The sequence below is a fragment of the Aspergillus bombycis genome, assembly GCF_001792695.1.
Source record: "Aspergillus bombycis strain NRRL26010 chromosome Unknown contig00025, whole genome shotgun sequence".
Lineage (NCBI taxonomy): Eukaryota > Fungi > Ascomycota > Eurotiomycetes > Eurotiales > Aspergillaceae > Aspergillus > Aspergillus bombycis.
In genome coordinates this window covers 36,121-60,668 of record NW_019170027.1, presented here as the reverse complement: position 1 = coordinate 60,668, position 24,548 = coordinate 36,121, and the positions used below count along the sequence as shown (strand labels likewise).

General features: G+C 50.1%; 11 protein-coding genes across 11 annotated transcripts; 4 read left to right on the top strand and 7 right to left on the bottom strand.

The window, feature by feature from the left end:
- Positions 1-262: 262 nt before the first annotated feature.
- On the bottom strand, positions 263-1,734 carry ABOM_003910 (uncharacterized protein; the record flags this gene model as incomplete). The annotated part of the gene is made up of 3 exons (XM_022531040.1): positions 263-938; positions 991-1,495; positions 1,548-1,734. 3 exons carry the CDS (start codon positions 1,732-1,734, stop codon positions 263-265), a joined length of 1,368 nt encoding a protein of 455 aa, XP_022390938.1.
- Positions 1,735-2,358: 624 nt separating this feature from the next.
- On the bottom strand, positions 2,359-3,484 carry pmeA (putative pectin methylesterase; the record flags this gene model as incomplete). Its single annotated transcript, XM_022531039.1, has 3 exons — positions 2,359-2,786; positions 2,861-2,973; positions 3,051-3,484. 3 exons carry the CDS (start codon positions 3,482-3,484, stop codon positions 2,359-2,361), a joined length of 975 nt encoding a protein of 324 aa, XP_022390904.1.
- Positions 3,485-4,114: 630 nt separating this feature from the next.
- Positions 4,115-5,389, top strand: ABOM_003908 (putative extracellular exo-polygalacturonase; the record flags this gene model as incomplete). The annotated part of the gene is made up of 2 exons (XM_022531038.1): positions 4,115-4,527; positions 4,582-5,389. The coding sequence occupies 2 exons, from the start codon at positions 4,115-4,117 to the stop codon at positions 5,387-5,389; spliced, it is 1,221 nt and encodes a 406-aa protein (XP_022390905.1).
- Positions 5,390-5,892: 503 nt separating this feature from the next.
- Positions 5,893-7,133, bottom strand: ABOM_003907 (uncharacterized protein; the record flags this gene model as incomplete). Its single annotated transcript, XM_022531037.1, has 4 exons — positions 5,893-6,028; positions 6,084-6,367; positions 6,423-6,611; positions 6,678-7,133. 4 exons carry the CDS (start codon positions 7,131-7,133, stop codon positions 5,893-5,895), a joined length of 1,065 nt encoding a protein of 354 aa, XP_022390973.1.
- Positions 7,134-8,015: 882 nt separating this feature from the next.
- On the top strand, positions 8,016-11,848 carry ABOM_003906 (feruloyl esterase B precursor; the record flags this gene model as incomplete). Its single annotated transcript, XM_022531036.1, has 5 exons — positions 8,016-8,355; positions 8,429-8,564; positions 8,621-9,167; positions 9,221-9,663; positions 10,339-11,848. The coding sequence occupies 5 exons, from the start codon at positions 8,016-8,018 to the stop codon at positions 11,846-11,848; spliced, it is 2,976 nt and encodes a 991-aa protein (XP_022390931.1).
- Positions 11,849-12,428: 580 nt separating this feature from the next.
- ABOM_003905 (FAD-binding domain-containing protein) lies at positions 12,429-12,755 on the bottom strand (the record flags this gene model as incomplete). Its single annotated transcript, XM_022531035.1, has 1 exon — positions 12,429-12,755. The coding sequence occupies one exon, from the start codon at positions 12,753-12,755 to the stop codon at positions 12,429-12,431; it is 327 nt and encodes a 108-aa protein (XP_022390868.1).
- A 29-nt stretch (positions 12,756-12,784) lies between these two features.
- ABOM_003904 (deoxyribodipyrimidine photo-lyase) lies at positions 12,785-14,248 on the bottom strand (the record flags this gene model as incomplete). The annotated part of the gene is made up of 2 exons (XM_022531034.1): positions 12,785-12,977; positions 13,032-14,248. 2 exons carry the CDS (start codon positions 14,246-14,248, stop codon positions 12,785-12,787), a joined length of 1,410 nt encoding a protein of 469 aa, XP_022390869.1.
- A 912-nt stretch (positions 14,249-15,160) lies between these two features.
- On the top strand, positions 15,161-16,285 carry ABOM_003903 (uncharacterized protein; the record flags this gene model as incomplete). Its single annotated transcript, XM_022531033.1, has 1 exon — positions 15,161-16,285. The coding sequence occupies one exon, from the start codon at positions 15,161-15,163 to the stop codon at positions 16,283-16,285; it is 1,125 nt and encodes a 374-aa protein (XP_022390906.1).
- Positions 16,286-17,362: 1,077 nt separating this feature from the next.
- Positions 17,363-18,129, top strand: ABOM_003902 (uncharacterized protein; the record flags this gene model as incomplete). Its single annotated transcript, XM_022531032.1, has 2 exons — positions 17,363-17,919; positions 17,958-18,129. The coding sequence occupies 2 exons, from the start codon at positions 17,363-17,365 to the stop codon at positions 18,127-18,129; spliced, it is 729 nt and encodes a 242-aa protein (XP_022390907.1).
- Positions 18,130-18,366: 237 nt separating this feature from the next.
- On the bottom strand, positions 18,367-20,029 carry ABOM_003901 (uncharacterized protein; the record flags this gene model as incomplete). Its single annotated transcript, XM_022531031.1, has 7 exons — positions 18,367-18,668; positions 18,727-18,794; positions 18,858-19,240; positions 19,304-19,371; positions 19,421-19,457; positions 19,509-19,871; positions 19,937-20,029. 7 exons carry the CDS (start codon positions 20,027-20,029, stop codon positions 18,367-18,369), a joined length of 1,314 nt encoding a protein of 437 aa, XP_022390908.1.
- Positions 20,030-22,430: 2,401 nt separating this feature from the next.
- ABOM_003900 (questin oxidase family protein) lies at positions 22,431-23,942 on the bottom strand (the record flags this gene model as incomplete). Its single annotated transcript, XM_022531030.1, has 5 exons — positions 22,431-22,522; positions 22,654-22,992; positions 23,055-23,452; positions 23,652-23,718; positions 23,789-23,942. The coding sequence occupies 5 exons, from the start codon at positions 23,940-23,942 to the stop codon at positions 22,431-22,433; spliced, it is 1,050 nt and encodes a 349-aa protein (XP_022390909.1).
- Positions 23,943-24,548: the final 606 nt, after the last annotated feature.

The window sequence follows — 24,548 nt, the reverse complement described above, 5'->3', positions numbered from 1 at the left end:
TACCTTGACGTGTGAATCTCGTGATGCTACGGTCTGCAGCCTAAAGTGACAATATCATATACTTTGTATTGTTATTATTGCGCCGTCACCCTATTCTGGACTCTATTAATAGGTCACAGAGCCATTTCGCAGGTACGAGTGCCAATATACCCTCAGGAATTCATAAAGTAATATGTACAGGAAATGATAAGCTGCTCTTGTAAGCCATTGAATGTTCCAACACTTAACCGGGAAATCGCCATATGAAGTACCCGGCCGAGTACTATACGAACATCCAATTTTCCCCTTGTTCATACAGGTATTCAATCCAAGGCTGTGACGTTCCCTCAGGGGTGGCTTGTCGCTGCCAGATCTTCTGGAGAACCTCTAGCGCGTGGCTAACATTATGAGCGCGCCAAAAGCTCCACAGATGCTCGAACACCTCCATAATTGCGGATCTCTGATGCTCGGTTTGTGTCTCAGCTCCAATGATGAACGCTGGCCACAATAGTCCTTTGAAATGAGTGTCCCCCGGGCCTACCGAGGTGAAATGGGCAATTATGGAATCCAGTGAGCTGGGCATATTCGATTCGATTGGGTAATACTGCTGTGATGTATGGGAAAAGACCTGAGACATGTAGATCAACGCGGCTGCTTTGTATATGCATGCAACATGATACCGGACGGTTAGGTAAGACATATTGGGCGTTGCAAAAGCCCATTTTCGAGGAGAGAAGGTCTCGATCTGAGAGAAAAGGTGAACGATAACGTCCGGCCCCGGGGCGACCGGACCTGAACAAGCGGAGTTGACGAGTGACAGTACGTAGAGAACGTCTGCGGGACAGCCCGTCCATGTTAAGGACTCAGACCGTTTGAGGATGTCAATGATCGGTATTGATGTGAAGAGAGGCTTATATTGCTGTTTGGATTTTACCAATGTCGAGCCGAGAATTTCGAAGCTGCGATGTTAGGCATCCACCGGTTCAAGAGAAGGTCATGGGTTATACTAACATGGCATAGCTCGTGTCAAAGTATTCATAGAATCGGCAGAATGCCGCAGTCAAGCTGGTTGACGGCGCTGAATTCATAGACAGGATCTGGGCCTGCATAATCTCCTTCAATCCGTTGAGATGATATGCCCAGGTGTTTCTCCCGCTTTCCACACACGCTAGCCAAATGAACAGGAGGACGGAAGCAATAACGCCATAAGAGTCCTGAGATAATGCCTCGTGGTACCTAGTCCTTAACAGATAAAGAGCCTGTTGTTTGTGATAGAGATAATCGTAGAACCGGGGTGAGTCTCTTGCCCGTTCGGCAGTGTCCAGTGCTCCAGGAAACTGCTCGTTACCGATTAATCGGGTACTACTTAACTCCCGCTGCGCCTGGTGCAGCGCCGCTATGGAAACCATAATATGACAAAGCCCCCGACTGGACGGGATTAGGCTCATGAATTCTTTGAATGGGTTATTCGGTCCCAAGTCATATATCACACACTCTGGGCTGCAATTTCGCTCGACTACGCGCCACGATCAGCATGTTCCCGTGCCATGTCAGGTTCATCTACGTACAGTAGGCGATATTCTCTCGCATGGGCCTGGTCAGGTCTTGGAGACCAGGATCAATTAGTAACCGACCGATTGACATCGGCGATCCAACGCTTGGCACGGTCTTTCCCATCCATTTCCCGCGACTGGCGACGCTATTCGTCCACCGGAGGGGCCGTTCCTTGGCGTATCCGAGGCATTGATCTTGCATTGTCTCACACTTGCGACATGCTGGAAGCAAGCGGTCGCATCTTCTGCGACGGCGACGACAAGTCCAGCATGATTCTGCGGCGTAAGTCGAGGATGGCTCGTTCATCGCCCGAGGTGATTCATGCCAACGGGTGGAGTTGTCAGAGTGAAGATTTAGGGCCGGTCAGAGTCATCCGTGGCTCTCACTATTCCTCTCTGAGCACCACCCGCCAAGGAGCCAATGAGCGTTGCTTAGAAAGCAGACAGCCAGGCATTTCTGCCTGAGGTGTACAGGCAGCACATCAGGGACTCGGCTTTTACTTTACTGCTTGCCAAATAAAAGACAGACCAAGTCGCTAATATAATAAACACTTTCGACAATATAAGAAACAGAATAATCTCCCACATGCCCCTAGATAAGTAGAAGGCAAAGCGCTAACGGATATAGAAATGTCGTGAGCTCAGTCAATTACTTGGTCCAGCACAGCTCACAGAAATATATCTCGGAACAGACCTACGGGGCTTTTCTAAGACCATCTTGTACAATGACCACGAGGTTCAAGGTAGTGCTTTAAATAAACCACTACTGGAGAGAGATACTAGTGTGTCTACATAATCTACCTAGAGCTGACGATGCTTCATCTATCTAGAAACTGGAGTCGACCCAATCACTATAGTCATCTCCTAAGACTGTTTCCTTTGTCACGGCAGCATCAATAGTGCTCAGATACTCTCGCTCCGATGTGTCAGATCCAGCACCAGTGTTATTGAACTCATAGTAAAGCGGTGTTGCACCATCCGCCATAGTATGCCAACCTTTGGCATTGACAACATCGGATAGGACTGAGTACTGATAGATCACGCGGGCGAGGACTCGCCAGGGTCGGCCCAGATAGACATCACCAGTCAGATCCACTCCGGACGCTGCCTTGATGTTGCAGTGATCAATGGCGTACCACGCCGTGTCAGAAGTCTCCTCTCGCGACATGGCGGTGACGTAGCCAGCACCATTCGAGACGATATCGCAATTCTCAATCCAGGCGGAGGCATCGCCAAAGATATAGTCGACCGCGCCTGTGAATAGATTAATTCCGATCTAGATCTGGTTGAAACCCTTGAGGCCGGAAAAGGGCCACTGCGTAACCCACCTTCAATTCGAGAATTGATATAGTACTGATGGCCAGATTTGGCATAGAGAGTATCCTGGTACCCTGTGAATTGACATGCATAGAATCCCAGTCGGTCGGCATTAGCCACAACTCTAGTACCGGGCGCAGCTGCATGTCAGATGCGTTTTTGGGTAGCTCTTGCACACAGTGGAAAAGAGTAAGTGCTTACGCTACTGCCTGCGCGCCCGACCCATATCCATTCGCTATATTGATGTTGTATACCGAAACCAAGTCCGACTTGATATTGACAGTGGCACTGCTATCGAGAGAGCCAGACTCCGGAGATGATAAGGTATGGGTGATGGTGACGGTATTCTGCTTATATGTTTCGGTATCATTTGTCTCCCCGTACAATGCCAAGCGGCCCGCATAGTCAATAATCAGCTGCTCCTCGTACGTGCCGGCTGCAATGTAAATACATGCGTCCGCCGTTGATGAGCCCAGAGCGTCGAGGGCGTCGCCGATCGTTGAATAATTGCCAGACGTGCCTACCGTGGAACACCCGGATGGCGCGCTGGTTCGACCCGAGTCCCTGGGCAGCACAGATGCAGAGCTATAGAGACTGAAGCCCAGTAGAGCGATTTTCAGAAGGACCCCGCGCATGTTGGGTCTGTGTTGGAATGTGATAGGCAGATCGGATGTAAGCAGTGCTTGTACTCGACTAGTAATGGTGTTCATGAGCATGATTATAAGCCCCCTGCACGCCGGAGTGGCTGGGGCTTAGCACAACACATTTGTTTCACATGCCTCCAACGAACTATACTTCGTATCCAGATATGTTTTGGTGTTCCAGAATTCTTCCATCAATCGGCAAGGTGCAAGTGCCGGAGTTCGCGGAGGCCCACAGGATAAAAGCGGGTGCTCATTTAGCCGGACTATTCCCACCCAATGTCTTTCTCCCCGGACGATGATCAATTCCCCTAATCTCGGTTGGAAGAGGAAGGGCAATTTAAGCAAAACAAGCTTTAGGCAGCGCCCGGACGTGACGGACAATCTTGATGAAGACGTTGTTTCTCCGTTAAGGCAGCCTGCCCTACCTGGAGCCCTGGACAGCCCTCATGTTCGAAATGGCACCTGTGATCGACAGAACTGGCACAATGGTGAGACGCTGTTGTGATTGGAGGCCATGAATTCTGCGTCCTGAAGCTATATATTTGATCTCGCTCGATTCTATCCTTCCATGGGGTAAACTGGAAATAAGCATCTGTGAGCCTAGTGTAAATCAGTGCGAAAATGGTCGGCCTCAATATCATTGTATTGCTCTCGCTATTCGGCCTTAGCAGAGCTGCCCCGTCGAGAAGCGAAGCATCCCCCGATAGGACTATCAAGCCCCGTGCTGCTTGCACGCCCACTGCTGGCGGAAGCTCCTCGACCGACGACGTTCCAGCAATTCAGGAAGCGATCACATCATGTGGTGACGGAGGTACGATCGTAATCCCGGCCGATACGACGTATTACTTGAATAGTGTACTCGACTTCGAGGGCTGCTCGAACTGTGACTTCCAGGTAGAAGGTTTGCTCCAGTTCACCAGCTCCACGGATTACTGGAATGGCAAGACAGCCATGATCAGTGTCTCGAACATTGACGGGTTGAAGCTTCGCTCGGTAACGGGCTCTGGAGTTATTGATGGGAATGGCCAAGAGTCGTACGTTACCTCTCACTTATATTGAACTATTTCTTGACTAACTCGGGTGTACAGATGGGATAAATTTGCGGAAGACAGCAGCTACAAGCGCCCGACCCTGCTTTATATCACCGGGGGCAGCAACATCGAGGTGTCCGGACTGCGGCAGAAGAACCCGCCCAACGTGTTCATTTCTGTCAAAGGCGACACATCAAATGCCCAGTTTACAGATCTGACTATGGATGCCACCTCCGAGTCGGACAATCTTCCGAAGAATACAGATGCCTTTGACATAGGCGCCAGTACTGATGTCACCATCTCCTCGGTCGCTATCACGAACGACGATGACTGTGTGGCTTTCAAACCAGGTGCAAACTATGTAACTGTTCAGGATGTGACTTGCACAGGATCTCACGGTATATCGGTGGGCTCACTTGGGAAGTCTAGCGATGATATCGTCCAGAATGTTTATGCCCGCAACATAACAATGATCAACTCAAGCAAAGCAGCAGGCATCAAAACCTACCCTAGTGGTGGAGACCATGGCCTGTCAACGGTGAAGAATGCCACATTTGAAGATTTCATCGTCGATGGATGTGACTATGCCTTCCAGATTCAAAGCTGTTATGGTGAAGATGACGAATACTGCGAAGAAAATCCTGGCAACGCAGTGCTGGAAGGCATTGTCGTTAAGGGATTCACAGGCACCACGAGTGACAAGGAGGACCCTGTGGTGGCTAATCTGAACTGTGGCTCCGAGGGCACCTGCGATGTTACCATCAGCGGCTTTGAGGTGAAGGCTCCATCGGGAGACGCGAAGATTCTGTGTGGCAACACCCCTTCTAACCTCGGTGTCACCTGTAGCTCAGGTGCATCTGGGTAACAGGATAGCTAGTTGAGACCTAATGTATACCACGCTAGGTGAGCAAGCCTGACTTGTGGAATAGTAGCAGGAGATTCTATTATCTGGCAGAGGACTTGGTTTCTGTAAGCCTAGCTAATGCTTCTTCCTTCGATACCTTCTCTTACGATGTGAATGTCGAGGGAAACAATTGGAGTAGCCGAAAGAACTGAATATTTATTATGAAGAATGATATGCATTGAACGGGGCTTGTAAGTCGACTTGGTGGGGGCCATGAACCTGGCGCTCATCAGCCGAGTTTAGTAGTGTCGCTAATGAGAGTTCTATTCTCTATTGTTCTAGCTCTAGTTTGATGTTGTGTTTATCGCCAGTGTCGTAGCATCAACATAGCATGAATATGCATCACTCAGCTACAATCGTCTTGAAACCTCGCCAATGCGGTACTCGCAATCCTGCTATGCTCAGTAGCCTATCTAGTCCAGACGGTCCACCAGGGACTAGCCATTTAGAGTGTAGTCATGGGACTACACAATGGTTGCTCTTGATTCCAGGGTCTTCAGAATCAGTTCAACCTCGGCATCTGCTGCTTCGAGTATATGCTCGGGTGGGTACTGCGGCTGCCAGCCGATCTGCCTGCCATGGACTGGAGTGAAGGTACAGCTGGGCTGGGTTAACTTTTGTGGGAAGATAGGATTGAGGGTCGCAAATCACATACTTGCCGCCCACTTGAAAAGGTACAATAGATGGGTCCACTCCGAGTGCTTCGCCCATTTCCCCCAGTGCTGCTTTGTCTGCCTGTGCCACCGTACTGTCACCAACCACACCACTCTTAGATAGAGCTTTAGCGAAAGCGTCATATATGTCTTTCCAAGCTACACTTCCCGAGGCAGCAAGGAAGAACCCGTTCCTGTTATACCCGATATCATTGCCGAGCAAGATCTGCCGCAGAATCTGCAAGTAGAGAGCAGTGTTGTCAATAATGTGGCAAACAGGCCAGATCTGGCGGGCATATTAGCACTATGACAGAGAGTCCATGATGATCCATGCAACTCACAGGGTCATCAGAATCGACCATATAGACACGACCTGTTTTTTTCGCGGCTTTCACCACTGCAACGTCTTGAATAGAGATACGGTTACCGAACCCCTCCCCTTCTCCATACACGATGCAGGGAGCAAATATGTAACTTCGCACACCGTTCTCCTCTGCGGTGTCGATAACAGCGACATTGGTTCTCACGCCCTATTCAAGATGTGAGTGAGTTTAGCATTCATGTTGTTGTACGTGCCACATCAGGAAGGCTGATACCTGAGTAAACCATTTATACGGCGGGTCGGTACTTTTCTGGATGGCGTAGAGCTTCGGGTCGGTGTCAAGTACAGTTCTGTCATCTTGAACGCCTCCATGTCGACTGAATTGTTTGGCGCCGGTTGTATGTAAGAAATGCACCGATTTACCTGTGCGTTCTTTTACCTTCCCAAGGGCCCTGATCATCACTTGCTGATGTGTCTGACCGTAGGCGTCGATCAGGAAATAAATCACAGAAATCTCTCTGTCAATAATTGCGCTTGTTAATTGATCATGCTCGCCAATGTTGCAGAGCAAAGGCTCTGCGCCATATTGCTGCACACATTGGGCTTGTGTCTCAGAGCGAACCAGGGCATAAAGCTTGCCATATGGAGGTAAGTCTGTCTGTTTCAAGCGCGCCAGTAGGGTACCCCCAAGATAGCCCGAAGCACCAGTGAGGAGGATATTGTGAGCCATGGTCGATGTGCGAATGTTAATTTGTGGTGTATACGGCGGTCGACCTGGTGTTTTATAATCATAGCTCTTTCTTTTAACGCTCCAACGACGTCATCGCCATGGATGCGTGGATTCAACTGCAGGTGGAGATATGCACGTCTTCTGCCGAATCCCAAGCGTCGACTGAACACCATGCATATCCGATTATTAATTCTCCATTATTAATAATTACTAATTGACGATTCTCACTAGTTAACTAACTATCTCCTCTGCACTCTGTCGTGTGATATGAGGTTTGTACCGTCCAGATTTAGTCTCCTGGACAAGCTTTGCCCCACTGCATCCGGACGGTGAAGGATCTGCGGTTATTTCTCACGCGAAATTATTCCCATAATGTTCCAAGTAATATACCTGTAAGTTAATATCTCTGTCGCAAGTTTTTAATTCTTTTTTGTGTGGTGCGCTGTATAAAGGTTTGCTTTACTCTATGTGCGAGGCTGGTTTACTCCATTCGGCCGTTGACCAAGTCTTGTGTGATTACACCAAGTATGCTGGACCAGGATACCTGTGCTTCTACTACAACTTCAATTGGACCTCCGTCTTTACGACAATTTGGGAATCGTCCTCACGTTTGTTTTTGTATCTTCCTCTCTTTGGTCGCGCTATGCACTGTATAGGAGCATCACCAGCCATGTGAAAGTACAGCATCCCCATATCGTAGTGATCAGCCGCCAAGGACGGGACTAGTCGAAGATGAGATGCAAGGGACTGAATCCTTCAGCTCATTTCCCCCTCTTGAGATTGATTCATAGCTTCGATAACCCACGGTCATATGCCACGACAGTCGAGGGATAGTGTGAAGGAGGCGGAATACCGATTCACTTTCGCGCCCAAAGAGATAAGATGAAGGCCTCACTTTGGCTGATCATTCTCGGCGTAAATCTATCCCTGGCCTTGGCTGTGGGAACTGATTTTCAAGCCTCGTGCCAAGCCTTTTCACCCGATACGAGAGATACGAGTGCTCATCGTGAGTTCACGGAATATGTGCCCGCCGGGACAAATCTCAGTTTGCCGTACAATGATGCAACCTGTGCTCGCCCGTATCAAGTTGTTCCTGTAGACCTTTGCCGGGTCGCATTATACCTGGAGACATCCAACCGATCCAGCGTGACCACAGAGCTCTGGCTCCCTCGAAATTGGACGGGAAGGTTCTTGGGGACTGGAAATGGCGGTATCGATGGTTGTATGTTGACACCGTTTCAGAACAGAGATTTGCGTGATTGTCAAGGCCTACTGATGACGAGTGACTGAACCAGGTATAAAATATGAGGATCTGGCATACGGGGCCGCGAATGGATTCGCCGTTGTCGGGTCGAACAACGGACACAATGGCACGACTGCCGCCTCGTTATACCAGAACTCGGATGTCATCGCGGATTTCGCTTGGAGAGCGTATGTCATCCTGTCGACCTGTGTCAATGCAGCTCTAGATAGCTGACTGTTAGCAGACTTCATCTTAGCACAGTGATAGGCAAACAAGTCACTAACGCATTCTATGGGGAATCTCATACAAAGTCATATTATCTGGGTTGCTCCTTGGGAGGACGGCAGGGGATCCATTCCGCTGTGGACTTCCCGGACGACTTCGATGGGATTGTTGCGGGATCGCCCGCACTGGACTTCAACAATCTTGTCTCTTGGAGAGCAAGCTTCTTCCCTATTACAGGTTCCACCGACTCCGCTGAGTTCATCAATGTATCAACATGGAAGAACGTGATTCACCCGGAGGTGTTGGTCCAGTGCGATACGCTTGATTGTGTGGATGACGGCATCATCGAGGATCCTACCTTGTGCAACTTTCGTCCGGAAGTGCTAATGTGTACGAATGATAGAAAAGATAACTGCCTGAGCCCTGCGCAGGTAGAGATCGTACGGAAGGTGTTTAGTCCAATGTACGGTGAAGATGGGCAACTGATATTCCCCGCAATGCAACCAGGGAGTGAGCTCGAGGCGGCAGACAAGCTTTATGCAGGAAAGCCATTCAGCTATTCTGAAGTATGTGCACCTGGTCGATCGCAATCTTATCGTGTGCTGATGCAAGGTGTAAGGAATGGTTTCAATATGTGGTCTATGATCCGTCGTGGGATCCAGCCGAGTTTGATATTCATGACGCAAAGGTCACGGATGACTTGAATCCACAGAATATCCGAACCTGGCCGAACGACCTGTCGAACTACGCAAAACGAGGAGGAAGGATAATTACCTTTCATGGACAGCAGGATGGTAAGATCACAAGCTTCAACACGGTGCGGTTTTACAATCATCTTTTGACAACTATGAACTTGTCTGCTTCTGAGCTCGACAACTTCTTCCGTTTCTTCCGTATCTCCGGCATGTCCCACTGTAGCTCGGGTCCAGGCGCATGGGCATTTGGGCAGGGTGGCAGCCCTGCCCCAACAATGACACCGTTCAACAGCAATGAGAATGTCTTAGCTGCGTTGGTGGCTTGGGTGGAACGCGGGATAGCCCCAGAGACAATCACGGGGACAAAGTACGTGAATGACAATCCAGAGCTTGGGATTGCCTTCCAGCGTCGTCATTGCAGGTTAGTGATAGTGCAAAAACTGGATACAAGTGAGTTGTGTTAATAATATCACACAGGTACCCACTAAGAACTACCTACACCGGGGGGAAGCACTGGGAATGTGTGTTGCCATGACCACTGTCTACTGAAAAGCCAGGAGTCAATGTGCTTCCTATATTTCCCGTGCGTATAGCTGCCTTGCCTTATACCGGTAGCCTATTGGTAGCTTGTTTTACCTTTGCATAGGTGGCGTTCAATTCACTGGACGCGTGTCTTTTTGTGCCTGATATTCACTGTTAGTTTTGTGTTGCTTCTCTTGTAATAACCAAAACACTCCTTTCGCGCACCGCGACTTCTTCCCACTTCTCCTCCGTGAGATTCGTCTGTCTTTACGATCACCTCTTCATACAATCCCATAACCTCGATGAAAGAACTAGTATTCAAACCCTACCACCCCACGGCCACATCTGAGCAAGAAATGAGAGGAACACGCCGATTGCGACGGGGAAGCAATCCTCGCCGTCCCTCACCAAAGAGACAAAGGACTGTAACCCCTGGTCCCTCTACATCCACCAATATGGAACAGTCCCCAGTTGAGTTGTCCGAGCCGAAGCTTATCCAATCTAACCTCCCTGGCAATAGACATGCTGAAATCAAGAAGGAATCTACCGCCGAGGCAGAGCAACGCACTGGTGACGAGGAGACCCCAAAGGAAGGAAGCCATGAGAGCCATGAACAGCACAGTAGCACTGGTAGAGAAGCTGGCGTCTTTCAGAACCAGCATCCGTCGGTCAACATTGAATGCCGTGGCTACCCATTGTTCTGGTTTCTTCCTGACCGTTTTGCTGCTCACGCCTATCGACCCAGCGATATTCTGTCTTTCACGGAATGCCCACCTGAAATACCTACCTATCAGGAACCTAGATTGGGTACAGTCCCGGTTGGCATGGTCTTAAACGTCCCGGATCATGTGGATCAGAATTCTGGTGTCAGAACTCGGGTGGCATTTGACGTTGCACTTCTACACGTTTCTCTTGATCCCCCTTTTTGGACTATCGCTAGCAGGACCGGAAGACTCCTGAATAACGCAGACTACTGCCTTGACCCTAGCTTTGCTACCGAGAAGCTTAGACTGATCCGGGTCAGAGAGATGATACAGACGCATATTATCGAGCTGACTACTTATCGTCATAATTTCCTCTTGTTGTTACGCTCCTGGCGCAAGGAACGAAGGCTTTGGGAGGTTCGGCTAGCCCTCGCTCAGATCAGACGGGGTAACAACTCACTATTCCAGCATCCTCTGACACATGAAGATCTTGATCATATCTGCATTTGGTACAGAGAGCAACAAGCAGCCGAGGACCGTGGAGAGATTGACCCATCCTCGTTTGGCCGGGTTACGGGCATGGTGAATCCGTGTGCCAAGGAGATCGGCGCCAATGTACAAGGCAGTTTGGTGAATGATGCTATTGTCACTCGCTTCGAGAAGCTCAAAGAGGCTATAAGGGGCGTTCTCGCTAGGATCAGTACATTGCAGGCCCATGAAAACGAGAAGCGCCAGCGCCAGCGGGAACAACGCGCCAGGCGGGAGCAAGGAATAACTGAGAGTGGAAACGATGGTACGAGCCTTCCCGGAGATGCCTTGTTGGTAGATTTCGAATTTGATACTGAGGACCCCTTCCCGTCAGCTCCTGTGATCGATCCCCTGCCCACTGACCTCGAACATCGCGCGGCACACTATCACTGGCAAGTCGAAAGGCATGCGGTTTGGGCCTCGAAAGGCTTGTTCAAGCGTGCGACCTATCTTAACACATTTCAACTTGCAGCTCCGGATGACCTTTCCTTCTTCGATAAACCGAGAGCACAGTGGCCCCGAGGACACCAAGGTCTGCTGTATGCACATGTGGACTATATCGACGATTTCCAGGTGCATCCTTGGGGAATACCAGCAACCCGCTTCACTCAAGCTCTGCGTCACCAGCCTCGTTATACTGCTGATGTCATATATTCCAAGAAGGCGCGTATGGTCCTCAAGAGCATTGAGAAATGGTATTTCGCGAACAGAGAGGTTGCGCTCGGCGGGATTCAGGATTGGCCTCTTCCGTGCCGTGTTCGAGACAGTCTTTTGGAGGCTATCAGGGAACTGCAGTGATCTAAGTATGATCCCGTATCAGGCGCGCTCGTGAATATTGACTTCTTCTCTATTCACTTCGTTCCGATCTCAAAGCTTTGTTTCGTTTGTTATGGATAACTATCCCCGTCGGTTTTATGCACTGATCTTCGTCGAGTGGAATCTCCTGGTCTGACTAACGCATGGTGGACTATTTGACCTGTTGTTCCACTGATAAATATCTCTGTAGCTGGATCTAAATACAATACAGATTTTAAAAATAAGATGTTCACAAAAGTTGACATTTCAAGCCTTTCATTAGTTAGGTATTGTGTCAACCACCCTGTGACAAGACTATCGCCCACGTACTCCAAGCGGCCGTCGGTATTTTCGTCGATCCACTGGGCAGTTATCACCACTAACACTCTGCTCGCCGTGGTTGGAGGAATGATATTTATGCCCGTATCCCCTCTCTCAATGATGCCGGCGCCGTTGTCATCGTGTGCTTATGCGATCACTAGAAGGGAGTATATCCTGCGACAAAGAGCACTATGCTAGAGTCTAGCTGTTATTCCAGGCTAGGCCCATCCAAGAGTCAGGGAAATTCTACCGTTCATCACCTCTATTTAGATTTTCCACCAGCAGCCCTCTTATAGCGATCCAAGGCGACCGCCCGTCTCGTCGCATGGTCCACGATCGGTCTCGGATATCCATTCGTCTCAGCCAGATCGCCCGCGCCGCGCTCATACGGATCATGAATAGCCGATCCCTGGATTTCGCGCAGCTCCGGTACCCAGCGCCGTATATACTCTCCGTCTGGGTCAAATCGCTCGCTCTGGCGTAATGGACTGAAAATACGAAAGTATGGTTGCGGATCGACTCCGGTGCTGGAACCGAACCCCCAGCCGCCGTGGTTAGAGGCAAAGTCGCCATCGATCAGGTGTTCCATGAAGTATCTTTCACCACGCCGCCAGTCTATCAATAGATCCTTCGATAGAAGGAGGCAACGACCATGCGAGACCGGTTGTGCATCCAGGCGGCGCTATTTATCTGTCGCATGGCAGCGTCGACGATGGGGTATCCGGTTCTTCCCTCGCACCACGCATTAAAATAGTCCTCATTGTACTCCCATTCAAGGTCTGTAAACTCAGGCTTGAAGCATTTGTTCATGCTGAGCTTATTAGCTATACGCGGCATAATCCATAAAGCAGTGGCATATCCTTACCATATAAACGGCCAATGAACCAGCACATGTCTGTAAAAGTCCCTCCATGCTACCTCACTAATCCAAGATACAAAGCCAAGATCATTGCGGTCCAGTTGGTTTCTATTCGCTTTCTTAGCTTTAGCCACCGCAGTTCTGGCACTCAAGGATCCAGAAGCAAAGTACGGACTCAAAACCGATGTGGTCTGCTTAGATAGTGAATTCCGCGTATCATCGTAGTCCGTGGCCTTCTCCGCCAGAAACCTTTCAAGGCGATCCAAAGCCTCGTGCTCTCCCGCTGGATATAGTTGACGAAGATGTTCCCTCTCTTGGTCGGATAATCGCTTGTTATCCGGTGCTCCGGGGACCTCGCTTGCGAAAAGGCCCTTAAAGACTTTCCGAGCATTCCCAGGATTGGAACCAGGTTCTTCCGACACTTCCAGATAATCCGGGTTATCCATAAGAAACACCTGCCACGTGCGAAACCATGGACTGTATACAGCATACTGCTTCCCCTGTTGACTACTGAGTAACCCCGGAGGAACAACACAGGTATCATGTAGCATGTCAAAGGCAATACCGCTCTCGACACACAATCGGACCAGCTTCGCCTCTCGACGGAGCTCATCCACTTCGTACTCAATGTTTGCAAACAGATGATTGGCGCCCCACTCCTGACATAGATCAATAATGCGCTGCGGGATATCGCTCCGTTTCTCCTGCGTTTCCATATACAAGGGAATGTCCAACTCGCCCAAGTCCCGCTTCAATTGCTCCAACGTTCGCAACGTCAGATCCACCCGCGCGGGACTGCTCAAATGCGCTGTGAGATCCTCGGGCGAGAGAATGTAGAGCGTGATCAGTGGGATGGAATGTTCGCGCGCAACCTCATATGCCTTCCGCAAGGCACGATTATCGTGCAATCGGAGATCGGACTTGAACCAGTGGACCACGGCAGCATTCGGCCGAATTGATCGACGGGCATCCACCGTTTCTTCACAGGCCCGATTCAATGCGTCCATCGGTCGCTCCAGCGTGCCGTCGTTGTAGGCTTGGCATCGCTCGTTGCTCATCTCGGGCGGGTAGAACTGTCGCAAGACTATGCCGAATTCCTCCGCTTGTCGCGCATTGGGATGCGGCGATGATAGATCGGGCTTCCCCCGCTTGTTAGCGCGTGAGGTGCTGTTCGTTCCATTTTCTCTGGTAATATTTTGCGATGGCTTGCGCTTTTGTGCCATGTTGCGAACGATGGTAGAGGACCGCGTAGACCGAGCTCGCGACGAGAGTGTAAAAGAGTATAGGAATGCGACGCGCGAAAGCCTAATTACCGGGGGAAATCTTCTCATTATAACCACGGGGTGTGGTTATGATTGCGATGTCCCCTGGCGATCGCGTTGACTTCATTGACCGGATCGACGCAGTGAAAACCCTCTGACGTCAGGACCCGATCGACTTCTGAACGTGACAATGAAACCTGAGGAAACAGGTATACACAACATTCCTGTTCCGGCCTGGAAATACACCCACGGACTCCTACTTAGTATCAGTATGCGACTCTCCCTCTCATCTCCCTTTCACAAATCACTACATACGAGTCGATATGACCTGCGGTAGTGATCAAAATTCAGAACAATCGCTCGCCGGAGATAAATGAATATTCGCCATACCATTGGCCTCTATGAACTCTGCAAGGGAGATCAGGTCCATTAAGTCGGCAAATCCAACAAATTTCGCTGTGTCACAACGTCGAGCCCCTAGTTATATGGAGGCGCCGCTATGACAAGGACGGGACATCGATGCACCTGCCAAACGAGATCTCGGACTAGAACATTGCTTGAATGACTCTTCTAGCGTCCGGGCACTGGTTGTGGTTTAGTGGTTTCTTCGTCTGACAGCATCGCAGACCCCACAGTGCCAGCTGTTGGCAACTTGGATCTGCACTTGCCAGAGGCTCAGCGCAGCAAATGACTCAAGCTGATTCGGCAACAATAGTGGAGCATTATTCAGCCTCGCTACTAGTATCATAGCAGGGCGCGAAGCGCTCTCCTACGTATTATACTATGCACATCATTTAAAGGCTGCTCTCCCCCTGTATTGTTCTTCTACCCCGTACGTCGTCGGCACTTGTTCTTTGCTGGCAATCATACACCATGAGTCTCGACACACTTCCTAATGAGATCCTTTGTCTTCTTCCCCTCTACATCGATAACATTGAGACCTTCACCAACGCAGCAGCATCATGTCGCAGACTCCGTGATTGCCTATACACAGCACACCCCAACACCATCCTCCGGCTCGCTGCCGCCTCAGCCCCCACATTCTTCTCTCCCCACCCTCATTTCCTCGTCGCTGCCACGGCCCGCCAAGTCAGTGACTGGGCATTAGGAAATGAAACACGTACATCCGACCTTCGCGAAGCCTTCCAAGGTGGAATCGACAGCCTCTACGAGTTGTGCCTCCAACACGCAGGCCTAACGCTAGAAGACATCCGAAGAACACATCTAGCGCGGTTCTCGACCATTAACCCTCTCTCGGACAAGATCGACAAGATGGCCGGTAGGCAGTGGTACTCTACGCCGAACTTCTGGGATGGTGGAGTGAGCGAACCTTACACCGTCGCTACGGAGCCAGATCGGGCTACCTTCCAAATTATCACCTACGGGGAGTTGTTTGGGCGAAGCATGGACGCCTTTCTGCAGCCGGAAAAGAATCTCCCCTATTTCGATCTACGAACACGGATCGAGTACTTCACCTATTGTCTCCCCGATTGGGTCTGTTCTAGTTACCCCGGGTTTACAAGATTGTCGACCGGTCCGTATGCGCCGCATCTTGAAAGACCGAGCCAAGGAGACCAGACGGCGATGCATCATATTTTGCATTGTGGTCGATGGAGGCGCATGTGGGCCGCTGCCATTCGGTCGGTCCTGGGCGATGACAATGTGTTTACTGATGAGAGTGAAGAGGATGAGCCCTGGCGGAAGAGGATGCTGCGTAATGCGTTGCAGAGTCAGGGGCTCGAAGGGATGCAATTAGTGACTTTGCCCGTGGAGAAGATGGATCAAGAATATGTACACAAGGTGAGGAGGATGAAGCAACAGATCGATCAGTTAAATCAACCTCCACCAGTCGAAATGCTGGGGAAGGGGACGCTCACCCCTGTGTCGTTTGCTCCGGACCCTCCCAATGATGTTGAGATTCCATGTAGGGACATGTGGGGACCATGGGCGGCATTCAACCAAGATGCGATGTCAGATGAGGACTCAGAAGACGAATAGGATCCGGATTGGGAATTAAATGTTGAAGTGATTGAACAATGATGCAGCTCCTCCGGCAGTGCTATCTACATTCATTCTAGAGTTCCAGCATTCCCAAAATATATATACTGGTAGAACTTCTTGTGTTCTTAGACACGAGACAATAGCGATCTAATTGATTGAGAAGTTTAGAATGCCTTTTGTGCGGGGTTCTAGTAGACTCTGCGGTCCATATCAGAATTGAAGTTGAAAAATGTTATTAATCCCAGTCAGAGCTATATCATTGACGAGTTGAGGATGGCTTGTATGAGTGAAGCTCCTTGATGCTATTTCAGCACATGAGTATCTAACGCTAAGCCAGGTTAAGTATAGATCGAGTATGACCCGTTTATCAGGCTTTCCAATTTCTGGACGAACGCCTGTGGGTTCGAATCCCGCGTAGATAGAATAGAATGTCTTCTTTTTTCCAACGGATATTTTTGCATTGCTCGGCTTTAGGGATTTCGGCGTTCGGATTCACACCTACTCAGTAGTCTCCACAACTAAAACCGATTCTTCTCTTTATTTCAAGAAGCAATCGTCACATAAACGACGCTCGATAAACCCACCGCCTACTCTTCTCATTATGCTATTCATGCCTCGGGAGTTCCTTCTTGACTCTACAGACGGCACAGCCCGACTCATCCATTCTCTTTTTGGAATATGAAACTGTCTTTCCTGGCCGATGATTCTCACGAGTTGACGGAATCCATGGATGGTCCTCGATTACTTCTGTCTCCAGCGGAGCCAAGCTACGAGCATTTGTGATCATTCCGCGTGACTCATCAAGATATATCCATGACATAAATCACTGAAAGATACAGCCCGGAGACAGATCTAGATCAACCTGAAAAGCGCCAAACGGGTTCTAGTTTTCTAGAAATGTTCTCAAGCTGAACCGGTTCGCGATCAATGTGAAACCGCTATACCGATCGCGAGTTAGTCCGAGAGTGGTTCCATGGTTCCACCCTGGATCACAACCGAAACCTGACGCTGATTTTCCGCGTGGTACCGCAAAGACCAACTCTGACATCAGTTCCAGCCCGCCTAGGTATCGAAATGCCATCGAGGACCACGTCCACTCTACTCGAATCGCGGTGGGCTCCCCGTCCAGAGGAGTCCACGACGAAGCGGTCATCATCCACGCCCCGAGGGGGGAACCACCCGCCCCCCTCACAGGAACTGGCCCGCTTCATGAAAATCGTCGGGCGATTAAAATGGAAATTGCCCTTCCTGGCGGAGGGCTACCGCCTTGCTACACTCCCCGCTGACGGTGGCGTGGATGTCGCGCATGCGGAGATCATGTTCAAGATCGATTTCTTCGAGTACTATGCACTTCTGGAGCGGGCGATCGTGCATTTACTCGGCGTCTTCGGCGTGACAGTCACTGGCGCTATCTCTAGATCGCAGTCGACTCCAAGACTGGGGAGGAGTGGGTCCCCGGTGGCTACGCATCGGTATCATGCCAACGTGTTGGATACGCTGGAGAGCGAGAACTGTCCATTGTATCCTGTTCTCGGGACTGGAAACGTGCGCGAGCAGTTGCGGAAGGCGAAGGAACTGCGTAATCGCTGGAAGACAGCCGACATGTCGAAAGAAGAGGCGGAGAAGGACTCGTTCGTCGACCGAGGGAGACTGCGATGCCGCTTGAAAGCTACGATTTTGACCATATTTTATCGGAAATCTTTGTCGGTCTAGAAGATGGGCTGGCACTGGCCCGGGAGCATGTAGCTAGGGTCGAGAATGGCACCGGTGACGGCTTGTCGGGCGATTCAGAGGCAGATTGGGATTTCATTGTCGATGCGATGGATTGGGAGGCTGTGTGAGGATTCCTTCGCCTTTTAATTTTCTTCGTTATATTTTCCGGGCTTCGTGCGTTCGCTGGCGTTTGTCTTTCCCCCTTGTCGTTGTAAATTACTGTCTTCCTGTACAATATAGAATGCCCTGAAGGATTGCCACGCGGTTATGCAGACTACACCGTCGTGTCGAAAACCCAAGAGCGACACGCAGGGTACCACATAAGAGATTCATTATAAGACTATCAACAACACACTATATTCCCGCTAATAATGTGGTGGTTTCGGGTCAAGGTCGACTAGTTGTACCACACTGTTCGAATCATCCCTTTGTGACGATGACGAGTACCGAACCGTGTAGCTGACCGATTTGTTGATCTTGCTCTGTCCATTCGACTGGCCCTTGGCGTACCAGTGGCTCGGTCCAGTGGCATACGTTCGTTTGGTGGACCCGCTGAAAACACCGGGGAAGAAGTGGTTGAGCAGAGCGCGGGACGACGGGAGACAGGCGCAGATGATGGCCACTTGCGATTCGATGACGGACCAGTGGATCAGGGGATATATACCAGCTGAGTGGGATTAGCAATGGCCATTCAGAAAAACACAGGCGATACAAGAACCACGTACCGGTCTGATTCTGGCCCCAGCGGTTGTTCCAGAACACGACCACTCGGATGATGCCGATGACAGTCAAGCTGTGACATATACTATTAGCGCCACGACAGACAACGAGGGGGGAAAACAGAGGGGTTCCATACACAGATCCCATCACGAACATCAGACCGACGCTGAGCTTCTTGTACAACGGCAGCTGCAGTTTGCTCACTTCGTAAACCGGCATCAGGACCATGATGGCGTCGACAATGATATTCACTAAGCAGTTGCCCAAGATGGCATCAATGAAATCAATGCAGGTCCCGGGATCCTCATTCTTCCAGCCATCCCATGCTAAATGGACCGGAGTGCATCTTAGTCCATCCACAAGTGCCCATGTGATTCCTATCGATGCGTTGATTCCGATGAGCGTATATGCGAGCGTGCGGAACATCCGGGATTGGAAGATCCGGAGCAGGAACAGACACACGGATATCTTGGCGAGGGAGATTTGGATCTTGTACATCACGGCCAAACCTTGGAAATACTAAAACGAAAGTTAACACTGACACGGCTCGACCAAGGCAGTCGGATGGCGGCGATGGCTGACCTTGTAGAATTGAGTGATGTCATCGAAGGGGATATCCCAGATATTCTTGCCGAAGCCGTATTTGATCACTAGACGGTTAGCCTTAATCATTATCAAAACTTCGAAGACCAAGCTTACTATAAATGTTAAGCACGAACATGGTCACACCCATGACCTGGAGGAGTTTAGTACAGGGGTTACCTGTTGCACGAGAATGGTGCCTTACATATGAGATGATAATGGTCAGGTCATCCAACCCCCAGCCACCACCAAGATTGAAGCTTTTGGCCGCGATTCGGATGGTGAAGAAAAAGGTGGCTAGGATGAGGGGTGCCAAAGTCGAGCCCTCAATGAGGGGGGGCCTTGGCGGGGTGTGATATTGCAGGATTCTTCGGTCAATCGCTGCGTGACTGTCTATGGTTAACCTCTCGAAACGGCCCATCAGGTCTGCTGAAGACTCACTGAATTCTTCCTTGGTTGTACCATTCCTGGCTACGCAGTCCACTAGGGTAGTCTGCCGTGCCTCGTCGGCGCAGAGGTATGTCGTCGAGTTCCACTCTCCTTGAAACAGCTGGTGCATACACGAAATCTGATGCAAGCACACATACACAGTCAGCGACGAGCGACATGGCCCAGACATGGCTCAGGACTTACAGCAGATGATGGAAACTCATTGGGGTCGGGGTCTGCGGCATGCAAGCCCACCCCCAACGCTAGTAGAGAGAGCACGATCTGGTAGACCTTCATTTTGACAATGGAGGCACTTCAATCGAGTGACCGAGCAGAGCATACCCAGGAGATAGAGTAGGTATTATAGATTAAACCGTGGATGGGCCAGCCTCGCTTCGATATTAATTGTGCCCGCTGCCCGCGGATCAATCTACCTTTTTTTTTAATTTTATTTTATTCTATTTTATTTTTTTCCTGTCGAAGTTTGGAACACTGGGCCAGCCCTCTCCACCATGGCAAGTGACCCCGAAGGGGAAGTTTCATACTACACTAGAGAGGTTAAGCTTATTTGTCGTCATTTGGTTTCCTCGTGGCAATGTGGCATATATCCTGGCGGCTTAATATTTGGGACGCCAATTTTCGGTAGTCAGGGTTGGATCGCTAACAGTGCAGAGCCTTTGGCGCGTCTCTTGGAGCCTTAGCGTTCTCAGTGATCAGCCCTCACGATAGCCTCGGACTCTCTGATCGATCGGTTCTCGAAAAAGAAAAATTGGGTCCAGTGAAACCCAGTCAATCAACAAGCTAACCCTAGTCTTGGCTGCCGTGAGGCGACCTGATGAAAAACTTTTTCGGTCCCCGGGTCTCCACTTAGGACAAGATCTCGGTTGCGGATTGATTGATGGATCCTTCTCCAATTGGATTAACCTGGTCCCTTGAATGTTGAACCTGCCCCTCAGGCCAATCTTGCTGGCTTGTGCCTGGGATATCAACCGGTTGGTCACGGCGTCCGCAGTGCACACATGGTTGGGAATCCTCTTGATCGGTTCCGTGGTTGTTGCCTGGTCTCATCCGTGACGATTCTCTGACCAAACCACGTTTTCTACAAAGTATCGCCCTCTGCCACCTGCTGGGAATTCTTTTACCTTTTTTATTTTTATTTTTATTTTTCTTTGCCCGTGTGCTTCGCCCGCTCGGTGTCCCTCAACCCCATCGCGTGAGGGGGAAGGACGGATAGTAATTAATTAGGATCACCTCGCCGAGTCATGAATCCCTGCGCCTTGCGGGCTTCAGTTACCTGATGTAAAGAAACCACTATTTGAGCGTGCACACCAGTCATCACCGGAGTACTTCCCCTTTTCAGTGAGTGGCTTTTCCCCTAGGTCAGGGGAAATCGAAATAAGACTGCTCTCCGGGCGGAGGGGCAAGCCTTGGTCTCAGACGCCTCTTTCACGGGGCTCTTCTCCCAGGAGGCCCGGATCTGCTTTGGATCTGCCATCGATTCGCCCGGAATTTAACCTACAGAGGAACGTGTGAAATGCACTGCATAATGCGCGCATATATATCGGATTGTCGGTACTCGATATTCCGTAGAGCGGGCGTTGATTAATCATTATCATTCGGTAGGGCTAGCTTTCGGCCAAGCCTCGGGATTTAATTACGCGGACTTGCCCCGAGCAAATTCCTCGATGAGATCACTTCAATGGCTTTTATCAATCGGTGTTCTCATTTTTAATATGATCACTTCCGCTATCGTCCGAGAAGTAAATCCCCACTTTACGGTGCAATTTAATTTGCCCCTTTTTACTTTGGTTCCTGGGCCCAAAAATACATCGTCAACGTAGCGTAGTGCTTTACTGTGGCTTGCACAACTAACCCTGCCAGCCGATGCCCCTCTAGACTCTTTGCCAGACAATATTCCCATAATATCTACTTCGCAGTACATGTATGGTTAGGCGATCTACAACCTCGAACATCCTAAAGCTTTACGTTAAAGGAAATGAACAATCTCATGACCAGGGTTCTTCAAGGTTGCCGTATCAGTGTGTACTCCCAAGATATTCTCACTGCTTGTCTTCAATGGCATCCTTTCTTAATAATCAATATCTAGAATCATCTTCAGGTGCAGTCATACATCATGAATTGTGACTTTGGTATGGGGTAGTGGATACGAGAGACTCTGCGCTGTAGCAGGGAGAGGGTGTAAGGTACGCGGCACCTTAGGCTATCCAGTGCGCTACTTAGTAGGTTCTAGGGCCCACGGGAGGTGTCTCAGGAGTACTAAATGTTGTCCTTTTGGTAAATGGCTTCGTATGACCCCTAAATTAGGTGTCTTACAGAAGGCCAAGGCTGACCATCGCCTGTCCCGAAGACCATGCTATACCGTTAGGTGGGTAAGTCAGGATGGATTCATAGTAAACACAATTTTCGAAGACGCAAAGCTATACGTGTAATAGACAGAGTTAAGATGGTAGGTCTTTGCCCAGGTATTAGTCTTAAACCTACTGTAAAGAGGGCGCAGGTCATCACACTGCTACCATGTCAAACCCCGACATTCAGCGCTCACGTCGTCGAACACACATTCCTACACTACCAGCTGGGACGGCCCCTGAGAGAATGGAGAACTTGTCTGGTTTTATTATCCCTTAGGAACTAGCTCCCGATTATACGCAGGGGTTGGGGGGTCACTACCCACTACCCACTACTTCCGAGGGCCAAACCTTCCCCAGGACTCAGAGAACCCAGATCCACGCACCCACATGTCGTTCGACACTTCTCCGACAGAGTCAATAACTAACAAAAACCAGCATTAGCCTGAAACCCCCACTTCGCAATATAGAGGAGCTGTCTTACCCATGTTCCCAATTCTCAGCCACATGTCGCCAGTAATCCTCAGTCCTCTCTGTTCTGCCTCGGCCTCATACTCATGGCACAGCTCCTGGGCGTGCGCAACTGTCCGGACGAATTTCGCCAGATGCCGTCGTCGCTGGGATGCATATAGCTCCTAGAAAAGATTTCTGGCCAGCCCATATGGATCGGATAGCCGTTGACATCGGCGATTCGAGGTGGCGGCATCTTGCGTGACGCCCATATCAGAAGGTCCATCCGCGCTTTCATCTCGAGAAGGCGTGCCTTGCTGTGAGTGCTGAGGTAGGGAAGATCGAGAATCGGCTTGAAGAAGATCGAAAGATTGAGGCTATGGACAAAATAGAAGTCGAACTTGATCTCCTTCTCAGGATGTTGAGCAGTCGCAGTTAGATATGCTATTGCAGATTGATGTCATTAGTTCTCATGGATTGACATTCTCTCCCAGTGATGTACTGACCAGCGGCATTGACCATTTCAGCAAGCCTCTCACTTATCCTATCGTCGGGGACGGTCCACTGGTGGCAATACTGCACAAGCACCCTGGGAGCTCGTTGCAAAATCCCGCTACTGAAAACCTCATCATCACCTGGGTGTGCAGCCGCACGCAGTGTTTCGTCCGCCTGCATTTCGTCCATGATTTGAACCAAAGTCTTATGCATACCACGTTGTCCAACTCCCCCAGCAGCCTTTTCAGCAGGGAACAGAAACAGCTGACCGAGGTAGTCTTCATGAACGGCAGCCTGAGCCAGGGCCTGAGCGACGATGGCAGGTTGCTGGAATTCAATCGCAAAGCCTAGATGGATAATGGGATGGAGAAGGCCGGCAAACATGACCGACAGCATCGATTCCGCCAGTCTATCTCCGCTAAAGAGATATTCATTCAGACGTCCGGGACGCCTTTGGTAGCAAGTTCATGCTGGAAAAAGGCTAGGAAGTTGGGTAATGTTCTTCCTTGCTCATGAGGCTCATGAAGACCTCTTTGTCGCTGAGAGATGAGATAACGGTCTCATCCCTGGGCATGCAAGGCCGTTGACGATGGTGTTCTCTCTCATACTGGCGTTGAATTGTGTCAGGAGACGCACCCAGAGCCCAAATCGTGAGCATGAAATGCACGATGTGGTCTAAAAATATATTAGCAATGCGCTGCTGCTCTGTGCCCCACCACCACAGCCCACAGGTATCTGGGCTTACCATGAAATCCGCGATCATTGAGATAGATGTGATGATTCTCCATATCATGCTGAAGAACTTCACTGACTTTCCGAGCCGATGCATGGCTCAGCCCGGAGGTGGAGAAGACGCCATGGCTGTCTGGAGTCAACCAAATTTTGTATGGTGTGGCCATCCTCTTTAGGGTACTGCAGTTAGGAAGTTATAAGCGATGGGTGAACTGCAATATTGAGAGGGAAGTTAGAGAAACTACAGGGTATTTATAATAGGGAAGCATACATGCGCAGGCAATGGGGTGTTGGGGAATGATAGGATTCTAGGCTTTTGGGGTTGGAAAGATCGTGTAAGCATAGTACGTCCAGGTCATACCGGCGAAGGTGAAGCCAACAGAGCTTGAGATTCCAAAGCCTACCTTAGTAACTACTACTAGTCTACTCGTCGCTACCTGCTCAGTCGTGATGCCATAGAATACCGTAGAGCCTATAGGTACATGGGACATTTTGCCTTTTCCGCCAGATCCGCCAATCGGATTTCTAAGCGTGGGGCAACTCCCGGATCTCGGCTTTCGCATCTCGCATTTGATACAATTCGCATCAGCCGTCGTCGATGCTACTCAAAGGGAACTTCTCGAGCATGCTATCAAATCGTCCTTGAACCTTAGAGTTCCCCCCTTCCTTTTGCAATCAAGAAATTGGCTCGGATCATATCCACCGCAAGTATGAGGACCACACTTGCTTGTCAATGGTGTCGGTGAGCTCCCCGCCGTTGATTCCGCTTGGAG